Source organism: Belonocnema kinseyi, chromosome 5 (assembly GCF_010883055.1).
Source record: "Belonocnema kinseyi isolate 2016_QV_RU_SX_M_011 chromosome 5, B_treatae_v1, whole genome shotgun sequence".
In the NCBI taxonomy this organism is placed as follows: domain Eukaryota; kingdom Metazoa; phylum Arthropoda; class Insecta; order Hymenoptera; family Cynipidae; genus Belonocnema; species Belonocnema kinseyi.
Window position 1 is genome coordinate 9318287 of NC_046661.1, and position 12677 is coordinate 9330963.

Below are 12677 nucleotides of genomic sequence, written 5' to 3' on the forward strand. Positions count from 1 at the left end.
AGGGAGCTCTTCTTAATATTTTGACACCAAAATCATGTCGATACACCTTACCGACTGCGAGTAAAGCCACCCACGCTTTAACTTGACAGACTGTACATATGTAACTGGAATCAGTTACTATAATTAATAGCTGAATATTTTATTAATCAGAAGTGATTAATCGCATTGCGGATAAAAAAACGTTTTTATCCGTATTCGGTCTCCCTACGTATCAGGAGCAAGGATTTATTTTTGATATATTTTATTTTTTTGAAAAATAGATTTTTAGATTCCTGTGAGTTTGAGATTGTAAAACTTCACATTATATTTCTCGGAACCAGATAAATTTTTTGTTATAACATACTCATTAAAAGTTCGAATTTTGCTGCCTCTTGAACGAAGTCCAAGTGTAGGTTTCCTGCTGAGCATCCTCTGGCGGGGCAAAAGAAATACATGGCACGACTGAATGATAGCAATGGGATTAGGTGCACGCATGTGTTGTGGGTTTCTGCTAAATGTACTAAAGAAGCCCCGCATACAACCTACTATTTTAACGTGTCATTCAGTTCCAATATTTTCATTTCGTTGAAATCGAGTGTCCCGTCGAAATCTCGGAAAATTCGGCATGTCCAGACCCCCTTTTTAATTCTGGCGTTGTTGCCCTCACCCATGGCTATGTTATGAATACTAGAACCTCGGATTTCTTTAATGTGGGGGTGCGAAAGCAAAAGAAGGCACGCTAAAAATCCAAAGTCAAAGCAAAGCGAGGCCAAAGAAATCCGAGCTCCTAGCGTACTCTTAATCGTAATTTTTGAGCTTCAATTCAGAAACACTTTAGCTCGGAAATAAAAATATCAGTTCATTAACGCTGCAGCGCGCATGGGTGCCATATGGCATCGCTGCGAACGCAGAAGTATAATTGTTTGTATCGCTCATTAGTTACGCCCAGTGATGCAAGTTTTGAAACAAAAAAAAACCGTGGGCGCTGACGGGTTAAGTAAACACGTAATTTTCTCTAATTTTAGTGACAATTTACTATGTATACGAATTTTCTTCTTGCTGCATAGGTTTTATAAGATAATTGTAGTTGTAAATACTAATTTTTAATACCCTTTTCGTAACAATAAAGTGGTGCCGAAAAGTCGATAACGAACATGGTTCGCTTCTCGAAGTCACGAAGAACTATGCCTGGCCTCGAGCGTGCAACAGAAATAATTGTCGAGAATATAAAGTTCCAATATATGCGGCACTTCCCACTCTCGACAATTGACTAGATTTCCCTAGGAGCATTTAGAGGAGTGATATTAAGGTTAATGCCGTAAGAGTGACAAAGATGGTAATAAAGCACTCTTAGTGTCGCATTGTGCCTTTGGATGTAGATCGTTTCCGCATGAGTTGCACAACTAGATAGTATGTCAGCTAAATGCTCGCGGTGTGCATGACACGCCCTGGAGCTATTATCGGGAATGTCTTGGCTCAAAATCTGGCAACGGTATGTTAAGGTGGAAATGACACCGTCTTGGCATGCCAAAATGAAACCCTCCGTACCAGACTTCAATCCGGTCGATTTAAGGAAAGTATTTGGCGCATTTGTCTAACCCAAATTCCATTCGAATTTCCTTAGTATATCGTTCGACAATCCCTGGAGCTAGGTGTAGTTGCTCTTTGTTTTTAGCATATATTTTAAGATCGTGCATGTAAAATACATGAGTGACCTTGTACTTTCGATCTGCAGGTTTGCCGCACAAGTACCCGTCGGAATGACGAAGTGCTAGAGATAGTGGAAATAATGTAAGGCAAAAGAGAAGTGGGCTCATGGTGTCGCCTTGAAGGCACCTCACTGAAAAGATACCTTGTTAGTTGTCACACGATTTTTTCCAGATAAGATAGTAAATCCTATTTTCCAAAGCTGCATCAATCTCTCTATGCACCTAACGATTTGCCACGCTGGTAGAATGCTGCATCTTTGCAGAAACATTTATCGATGAACAGGTTCTCCCGTCATCCCTCTACGCCTTTCCTTGAGCCTTGTTGTTCATACATTTCTTGCCACATAAGTTCAATTGTCCAAATAATACTATCATCTAGGATAGCTGTGAATATCTTATACAGTGTGTTCAGCCAAGTGATTGGCCTGTAATTCTTCGGGTCGGCTAAGTTGCCTATTTTTGGCAGGAGTATTAAGCGTCCTTCCATCAACCACTCCGGAATCGGCTCTTCCGACTTTAAATATGAGGTGAAAATACGGGCCAAATGCTGATGAGTTGAAGGAAACTTCTTCCACCAGAAGGTTTTGAAACAATTTGGCATCACACAGCTTCTTGAAGCTATTTATATTTTCTGAGTCTTCGTCTAGTCTATGCAGCACTTCGTAGACTTTTCTCCAAAATACTTCGACCTCCTCTTGTTTGGGCGGGTGGTCGACAGTAACTGCAGGGTCTTAGAAGAATCGAGATGGGATCAGTCAATGTCTTGTGAGCTAACGTTTGCTTTCCTTCAATCGCCCGGATTGAAGTCTGGTACAGAGGGTTTCATTTTTGCATGCCAAAACGGTGTCATTTCCACCTTAACACACCGTCGCCACATTTTGAGCGAAGACATTCCCGATGATAGCTGCAGGGCGTGCCATGCACGCCCCGAGCATTTAGCTCACATACTATCTAGTTGTCCAACTCACGCGGGAACGACGTACATTCAAAGGCACAATGCGGCACTAAGAGTGCTTTATTACCATCTCTATCACTCCTACGGCATTCACCTTAATATCGCTCCTCTAAATGCTCCTAGGGAAATTGAGTCAATTGCCGAGAATGCGAAGTGCCGCATATACTAGAACTTTATATTCTCGACAATTGTTTCTGTTGCTCACTCGAGGCCTGACATGGTTCTTCTTGACTTCGAGAAGCGAACCATGTTCGTTATCGAATTTTCGGCACCAGCTGATAAAAACATCATAGCCAAGGAGAATGAAAAGAAAGAGATGTATCGAGACCTTCTAAGGGAGTTGCAACGATTGTACCCGGAATATACTGTTAAACTGATCGTCCTTATCATCGGCGCTCTTGGAGGTGCCAAGCTTTGACTTGCTAATGGCCTAAAAAGCATCCCTGCGTGTCAACAATATGCTAGAACACTTGCCGGGAAAATGCAGAAGGCGGTTGTCCTTGGGTCACTCCGTGTTCTTAGGGTGCACGAGGCTTTTGCTGGATCGTCGTATTGATTCCTTTACAGTTTAACACTCAGTTTTTAATGCTTATTGTTGCTTTATCTTATATTATGCTTATTTCCTCATGTGTATTATGTTATGTTATGAATGTTTAAGTAAAGAAAAAGCTTTGTGGGAATTCGTAAAAAATTTAAACGTATAGAATATAAATATATGACCTAAGATGCACAGTAGCATTGATTTTTGCAGCGGCTATCTTCCAAAATGTGCGATCGTGCAGCTCTCGGCTCGTTTCAGTTTTGCGTGTAAAGTAAAAAACTCAGAGCTCACCACGTGAAGGTAGCTGCACCTCGAGCTCTTTCAACTCTCCCACCCTCCCTGTCTAATTAAAGCCAGACATTAGCTTATACATTCCACTCACCTTGTACTTAAATTTTAAATTGCGATTTTTGATCACATTTTCGCAAACGATAACGAGAGAGTAAAGTTGATCGTATATAAACATCCCTTTTTTAATAATTACATAACTTCTTAGTCGCTTCCATAACAAGCTCCATAGTTCGTTCTACAGCTTGAGTGTGGTACGAAATGTTTAGAAGTCCCATTGAGAGATTAAAAGCTGATTGTGAATGTATGCTACAAGATCTGTATTTGAGACATACTTCAGTACTGGAGGTTGTGTTAACTCTGTGGAAGTCCAGTCGATCATCTCATAGTACTTTGTAGCATTTTTGGACATTGATTTCCTCATCCGTGATCATTGACAGAAGAAGATTTTCAGAGCGGGCGAACTACGCCTTGTGATGGATCACAGGATCAATTACTTTGAGAAGATGTTCTGGTAAGTATCGAGAGTTTTGAATCATCATGAAGACATGTCTCGCACCATATTTAATAGAATGCTTAATTTTCTGTGAAACCACATAGGTGAATAAACTTCCATTAGGAATGTGACTATGTGAACTAAGTTTGTAGAAGGATGTTCAGTTTATATGCACAATCTGAACTGTGCCTGCGAATGATAAGCAGGTGATCCACTGAACTGGCCTCTTCAAACACATTTCTATAAGTCTAATCATTCCACCTTTCCAGCTCCTGATTTCATCTTTGTCTACAACAAAGGTAAAGTCTGATTTAGTGACGATTCCAAGGTCTTTTAGAACTGACGTCGTAATTTCAGCGGTCGCTCTATCCAAAACATCAAATCTGTCACTAATTGTCGCAGATCTACAGAGACTGCAAAGCCTAACAGCAACGAGAATTCGTTGGAGCACGTCGCCCGCTGTCGTGGTCCAGAGGACCCGGCAACCTCGAAGGGAGAAATAAAAAAATTCCAATCATCTCTGGACGAAAGAAACAGAGGAGAAGGGAGGACCTTCGCAATCCTCTGCTGCCTAAAGGTCAAGGCTGGAGACTGAAATCCAGCTGTAGGAACTGGACGTTTACTTCGAGCCAAGGAAACGTGAATCGAGAAGCACTGACAGCGTCTACAGAACCTGCCATCCAGTACGCAACTATAAGATGTCACCCCTGTTGCGTCCCCACCTGAAATGTGAAAGAACGGCTTGTAGATTCTTTACCTATACACTGCATGAGGATATTGTTTTCGACAAAAATCATTTCTCCATCTTCTGAGACGACTTACGAAGATTTAATCAATTTGAAAATTTTGGAATCGTTATTTTTTTTTAATTTGATAGAAAATACATATTTTTTATGGTTTCAATGGATTATGATAACATCTATCACATTAAATTCTTTATAAGTATAGTATATAAGTATAGTATACAGGGTGTCTAAAAAGTCCCGGGACGGTTGGGTATTTCCTCAGTTAAAATATTTTTCAAAAAAGTGAAGGTCATTCCTGAAGTGAATTTGAACGAGGAATTCAATGGTGACCTTCATTTTGAACTTGAAGTAGACCTTTATGGCTTTTTGAAGGTCAACTTTTTTTTTTTTTGGAAACCCCCTTTTTTACATTTGCAATCGATAGAGCGGAAAATTCTACGTTCAGGTACGTACCCAAGTCATAGGTCAATTGTAACATTGAAGGTCAGTTTATTTGAAATTAACAAAATTTTCCAAGAGGTCAGTGTAATTCCTGAAGTAAATTTCAACGAGAAATCCATTGGTGTGCATTGGTGTGGTTCACAAAAAAAAATAGGCACGAAAAATCACGTTTTTTTTTTGTTTAAACTGCATTTTGGGATAATAAATAAATTTTTTGAGGAATTTCATTGGCACCGCCGGAAAGAGGAGATCTTAAGCAATAAATTTATATGTGTCTCAACTTTTCTAGTGTCGAATAGTCTTAGTTATTGGCCGTTGAAAAGCAGTGTACCGGTAGTGACGTTTTGGCCGTTTAAGGGTTAATGATGCGTGGTTGGGGAGATCGTGTTCGATCTTATGATCAAGTTCGTTTGCTTTTTAATCGCACTTTTCGTAATGCAGATGGGTTAAATCCTGTCTCAAAATCAACAATTGAAAGAACTGTAAGGCGCTTTATGAATCATGCATCTATCAAGGACCTTTAGAGAACTGGTTGTCCAAAATCTGCAGGATCTGAGGAGATGCAGATGGACATAGCCCAAGAATTTGTTGAAAACCCACACCTTAGTTTACGTCGAGCTAGTGATCAACCACCCCGAAACGTGAGAGGCAAGGGGACTCACGCTAATCAAGCACCCCAAAGGGAACAGATTTTACTACGTCTACGTCGTTGTTCCTAGGTAATGCTAAACGTAAACGTAAACTGCTTGGAAAAAACCTTGAAAAAACCTTGAAGATCAATACAGAGCTCACCAATGGATTTCTCGTTCAAATTTCCTTCAGGAATTGCACGGAGCTCTTGGAAAACTTTGTTAATTTCAAATAACCTCTAACTGACCTTGAACGTTACAATTGACCTATGACTTGGGTACGTACCTGAACGTAGAATTTTCCGCTTTATCGATTGCAGATGCAAAAAAGGGGGTTTCCATTTAAAAAAACAAAGTTGACCTTCAAAAATCCATGAAGGTCAACTTCAAGGTCAAAATGAAGGTCACTATTTATATCCTCGTTGAAATTTACTTCAGGAATGACCTGAAAAAAAGGTGTGCTTATCTCTATTTGTGAAAAATGTTATCCATCTAAAATCACAAAGTGAGCAATCGTATGTGCTGTAAGTCCTTTAGAAGATCAAGAAGAGTGTTTGTATATAGAATAAACTTGGAGGAATATAAAAATTGAAATATTTTTTTAAATCGCCTGTATATTGTATTGTTTTCATGCCCTTCCGTATCCGATGCTACGCACCTTGATAATCGGATTTCCAAATTCACCACATGGGCTGATCGAACCGAAAAAGCCTATCCGCTCTGGGGCGCGTCGAATTCTGAAAACTCGATGCACATACAATGTTGACATAAATAAAATCGACTTAAATTTTTTGTACAGCTCTATTGTATAATTTACAATGATTAATTCTTTTAAAGTTTTTGAAGAAAATTCGTACTCTACGATCCCAACTTTACACAGGAAGACCTTTCACTTCTTAGTCTCTTTTAAATTCTTTTTTAAATGCTTTACTGTTTTGACTATTATTCACTTTCATTGTTTTCGGACAAAGCATTTTCTTTCTAAGTGGTTAGAATAAAAATTGCAGTTAAAAATGTCTGTATAACCTATAATATAACCTCATTTTTTATTTTCAAGCAATTTCTCGAAAAAAACGGTAGATTGTATTTGTGAAAGTAAATGAAGGAGTTTATTTTTACTTTTGACCAATTAAAAAAAAATTTTAATGTTTATTTACTTCCCCATAATCTCACTGCTTAAGTTAGGTACAATATTGTCATTCTCGCCAATACTGGAATGTACACCACTAGAACCCAAAAAATCTTAAAAACGAGATTAAGCCCCGCCCGAACAAGTCCCAACTTCTTTACACCTCAACAAAATAAAGGAAAAGAAGAAAAAAACAAGGTGGAATAAAGCTAGTAAAGTGTGAAATATTATTCTACTGCTGGTTGCATTATTTCTACATAAAGAACATCTTTTCATTTTTTTTCAGTTGCCGCGAGCCCGGTTGCGGAGAGGAACTTTCCGATCCAGGCGGTATGTGGCGTCACTATCAACAATGGCACAATGAGTCAAATGTTTTCATATGTCCCTACACTAGCTGCAGTTCCACACATATGAACAGCGAATATCTTAAAGAGCACATCGATATCTGCCACAGACAGCCACTGACTCTTTCAACTGAACCCGAAATTATCTGCTTCGTTGAAGGAACGGAGAACGCGATCGAGGATGACGTCATTCAAAAAAGTGAAGAACGATATTTCGAAACGAAAGAAGAAGATTATCATTATAGTTTAGATAATTTAGGGCCTGGAAAAAGTGAATATTCATTCAGAAATAATTGTTACTCTATACAAGATGAACAGACAAAATGGAGAGTAGCCACGAAAGCTCAGAAGAAAGAGGATTACTCTTTGGAAGGGAAACAATTCAAGGAACAGATAAATTACTCTACTGAAAGTTTAAGCAGAGTTTGTGCTAAACTCCCACAGAATGAAGATCTTCTCATCACGAATGAGAACTTTCTTATGAAGTATGAAGCCAGGTCGTCTAAATCTAATGAAAATCTGCAGGTAAAATTCTCTTAAATCAATTAAACATATACGTCTACAAAAAAATGAGACCATCTGTTTTTTATAGCAACACGATTAGTTGTCCTTATTTTAACAAAACAACAAGTAGCTCATCTGCTCACCAGATATTAAGACATTCGAAGCGAGGCTAGCACTCCTATAATCGACCATCATCTACGTCCAGGCAGATTGTATTTTCGTTGCATTTTAGCTAACATCGAGCGGGAGATTTGACGCTTAGGATGATTGTGTGCAGTCGATAGACTTACTTAAATCTTTACCTTCAAACTGGACTGTCTAAAAACTAGCTAAATACTACACATAGCCGAGCATCACTAAAACCTTTGGTGCTCAAAAGTAGTGTACAGGACGTAGAATATTCGCTGCTTCTAAGAGAACATGCTGTTAAGCCCGTTCGTGGCAAATTCGATGTCATTATACGTAGACAAGAGCTATTATTAAGTCTGCCTAACATGTTTCTGAAGTCTGAGGAAATAAGATGGGAGACTGACGGATTTAATTTTACCTGTCAGGACGGCGTTATGGACACCTCAGTTCACCGCAAGCGCATAATGAATGTGCCTGTAGGGGATATAAAATGCTGAACCTGAAAAAAAATCCAGAAACTCTTGTGCATTTTCTCAGTGTATACTTAAAATATCCACGCTACAAGTATGGTTGTTAGTGAATTCAGGAGTCTCTTCTAAGTTGGTCAACGACCAACTTAGAAGCCTTTAAGAGTCTTTAAGAGATTGGGGCTATTTTTGACTATTAAGGTCGGTTGTCAAAACAAAATGGAAACCTCCCAAATATGCCCTAAACTTCCGCATGGTCCACATTACTGCTAAAAAATCATTTTCTGTGAGGGAATAAATGCGTTCAGCGTCAGAAATTCTTCAGCTGGCTTAAGCAATTACTCGCTCTGCAACATCGTAGGTTTGTTTTATAATGGCTCCGAGAGCGGTTGAGCTAGCATCTGTTTCTAAAACAAACGGATGACCAAAATTTGGACATGAAACTACCGGTGCTGAGACGAGTGCCGTTTTAATAGCTTGGAAGGATGCTTTATACTTATTGTACCAAACCCAAGGGCAGTTTTCACTGAGGAAGGGAGTAAGCGGTTCAAAAATCGTAGCTAAATTTGGTATAAATCTGCAACACCAGGACGCGGAACCTAGAAACTGCCGGAGTTGTCTAATATTTTTCGGTGCTGGGTAATCAACGGCAGGTACCAATTTCTCAGGGTCAATTTTGACTCCCTCGCTATTCACCAGATATCGTAAATAACGGATTTCGTTATTAAAAATATATATTTCCCCGGATTTATATACAGGCCGGGACGAGTGTAAACCATTTGATGCGTTCTTCGAATGTCTTGCTAACGATGATTATATCATTCAGATAAGTAAAGACGTGAGGTTCCAATTCAGGACGTATTAGGCGATCTATTAGTCGCTGAAAAGGCATTCACACCAAAGTGACCACCACCTGATACTGAAAAAGCGTTCATCTTTTTACTCTTTTCATCTAGGTGTATTTGGTGGAAAGCTATTGTAAGATCTAAAGTCGACATATAATTGGCTTCCGTTAACCGGTCTAAAATATTTGCTATTGGTAGTAACGGGTAAGCATCCTTTTTATCAGAAGTTTCCGCCAATCCCTCATCTACTAAATCGTCAAGGATTTTGTAGAGCTCGGCCAAGACCGCGGGGGACCGCTGGTACCCCTTTTTTATGGGTGTGTGATCACCGACATCGATCATAATTTTGGCTAGGTTAGTTTTTCCTAATTTTAAAGGATGAGGGGCCTTTTCCGCTATACATTTTTTAAAACTATTACTGTTTGTTCTGCGTTTAGCTCTTTAATAGCTGCGCAGTCCTTGTAATAGGATTAGGTCATAGACAATTTTTCATTTATCAGTGCTATCGTTCAATATCAATTTAAAAATCTTGATAGCGTCCAAGTTTAACACACACTGGTATTCACAATTTATCACTGCCCTAAAAACGACCTGCTTTACTACTGTATCGAGTTTCACCGGAACTACAACCCGCCTCAAAACGGCTTCCGTTGTTCCATTAGGCTCGTAACTGCTTTTATTCTAGAGGGCGTAATCTTTACGCCCAATTTATTTATCGCTTTAATTTCTTGATTACCTAAAATCGATTTACCAGAGCTTGGATCAACTAGGGTCTCTAATTCTTTGTCGCCTATTGTAATTTTAACAAAATAACACCCATTGATTTCTTCATAATCCAGTGCTCCGCATTCGCCCTTAGAATCCAAGTCAGAATCTGCATCATCCAATTTAATTTATCTTTGTCACAATTTAAATGATAGGGATTGTAGGGACATGCTATCCCATGAGCAAAACAATTGAGACATATTTGTTGTAGAGCGTTCGAATTTTTTAAGTTTTGAGTCCGTATTCCCATTTACCGGCTTTAGCGCTGCTTAAGGTTTGGAAAGAGAGGGTTCTATTGCGGCGCAGGGGGCAGTTTTTCTTCGCTTGTAATTTGTGGCCGCTTATATCCTCTGAATCTGTAGGCCGCAAAGATTTGTTTTCTGAGCCTAGTCAATGTCAGGCTCAGCTGGCTATCTAGGATTGATCCTAGTTATTTCAATGAGTCTGAGATTATTAGTTTTTTATCACGGAATGCGGGGGTGCCAACTTTCGACACTTTGTACTTTCTCGTGAAAATGAGAGCTCCTAGCTGTCGCATCAGAGCTGTACAATACGCAGCGCGGATCTTGTAAGATATATTTTCAGTAGACCCCCCCCCCTCCCTGATTATAATTACAAAGTCATCAGCCTACCCCTAGATACTATTACTCTTTCTAATTTAGCGTACGAAGACAGTCGTCCACTAAACTGCACCACAGAAGAGGTCGCAGGATACCCTTCACGATGCAGGACTCCTCGGGACGTTACTCCCCTGACTAGACCTTCGCTCCATCTCGCTTGCAGTCGCCTCCGGCATACTATGCTACAAAGAAGCCTTATGCCTAATGTACTTCTTCACCATTTTCTGTAGCGTAAGTTTAAGGGCAATTCTAGCCTTAAATATCTCTATCAGGTTGGGGGGGGGGGGCTGACGACGAAAGCTATGCTCTTTCATAAGAGCTTCGGTTAGGTTTCATCCTCCCCCCTCCCGTGATATAAATGGGCGGAGGAAACTAAAAGTCCATTCGTTGGCGCTTCTTCGTCTTCGGCATACTTGCAATCATCGAGCCTTACGAGCCCGATGTGAGCCTCCGTATTTTTTTCCAGGATGTTTTGAAGCCTCGATGTATCCGGAACGTTCTCAGATTGCTTGAAGAAGCCCCTACATTGTTCCTGTTCGTAGATTCTTTCGATCTAGTCCTTTTACGGAGTTTCTCCTGGCTTAGAAATTCTGCTCCTTTCCTAGTCTTAATTGTAATTCTAAGAAAATTATTCCCGTATGATGTTTTCAGAGCGGTATTCTATATATATGCGGCCTGCCTATGAGTTTCTTCTTATACGAGTCCCAATCAACTATTCTCTGGGTCGATTATGTTATGTCCCGAAAAGGAATTAGTTGGCTGTTTTCCGGCAGCAGATTTGCATTAGCCTCACTATTAAGTTTTCTCTTTGGGGGGGGGGGGGATATAATGGCGTGGTATAGGCATCACAATCTATCAAGGCTACTACTATTCTGTCCTATGGGGCACGTGTTTGGCAGGCTCTTCGTAGTGATTGTTGAGTAGTCCGAAATGGCTTACAGGAACTGCAGAGATTCTAGGTCTTCAAATACTCTTGCACCTACTTTCGCATTCCCTCCAAAAATGAAATGATCTTGTATAGCCCGTAGGGTTTTCTGTCTTCCAGGATGACGGGCAAGGTCAGCGCCTGGTACTCATATAATACTCATTTTTAACGTTATGAGTATGCTCTTGTTACCAATAGACAAGCTTCTCTTAGAAATGGTCACTTCACAGCCTGACCCAGAGGACTTTCTTTAGCTTAAGAATCGGTACCTATAGAAGCAGAATCTGTCCCTTTTCATCTATGTACATTTGGGGTTACACAGTAGGTTGACAGATGTACCGTCTCAGTCAAACTACCCGCCGGAATGTGTCCTTGAATCGGATCACGCTAAAGTATGATCGGCGATCGACCAAAGCCTCACACCACTCTTACACGCTTAGTTCCAGAACACCGTGACAGTCGGGATTTAAATCCTCGGCGCACGCCCTTCGCCTAACCAAGTAAGTAAATATACGATGAAAGTAGTGGCATTTCACCTTCGATGTTGCCATCTCACACTTATGCTACACCTCTCATGTCTCCTTACAGTGTCAGACTAGAGGTAAGCTCAACAGGGTCTTCTTTTCCCGCTATTTAGCACCTACATAACCCAAGGTCTGATTGCTTCTTTCCGGGGTTTACCAATATGAGAAATCCCTCATTCCGGTAGGACTAAAATCTGATAGCAACTACAGAGGCCCCCATGCCCCCATGCGGTACGTCGAAGGCCGTGTAATTCGTTGAGTTTCCAATGACAATAGTGCTCCACCATTTAAGAAATGTCCTGGCGTCAGAGATGCGAATCGATCGGTCTCACGAGACACAGATCCTATAGGACGGGAGTTTAAATAAGCTTCAATTATACATGTGAGCATAGTGAGTTCTTCAAGGGTCAAAATGTCGTTCTTGATAACGCGTCTGAGATGGTGCTTGATACTTTTTACCCCGGCTTCCCATAAGCCGCCAAAATAGGGTGAAGTAGGAGACCGAAATTTTTTCCGTTCTCTCTATAGATGACTTCAGAATAACTTGACGACTTCCAAAGCGTCGAATTTCTGCTATATATCCTGCAGTTGTATAACCAGATAAACCTCTAAATGGATCGCTCTAGTAGCTAGACAAACAA

General features: G+C 40.2%; 1 protein-coding gene across 3 annotated transcripts in view; it reads left to right on the top strand.

Annotated features, from left to right (window-relative positions):
* LOC117172571 overlaps positions 1-12677 on the top strand; it is a 347370-nt gene that overhangs the window by 275900 nt on the left and 58793 nt on the right. For all 3 annotated transcript variants that reach the window (XM_033360638.1, XM_033360639.1, XM_033360640.1), the window contains exon 3: positions 7200-7782. In XM_033360638.1, the coding sequence (XP_033216529.1) occupies positions 7200-7782 (583 nt within the window). The remainder of the gene's footprint in view (positions 1-7199; positions 7783-12677) is intronic.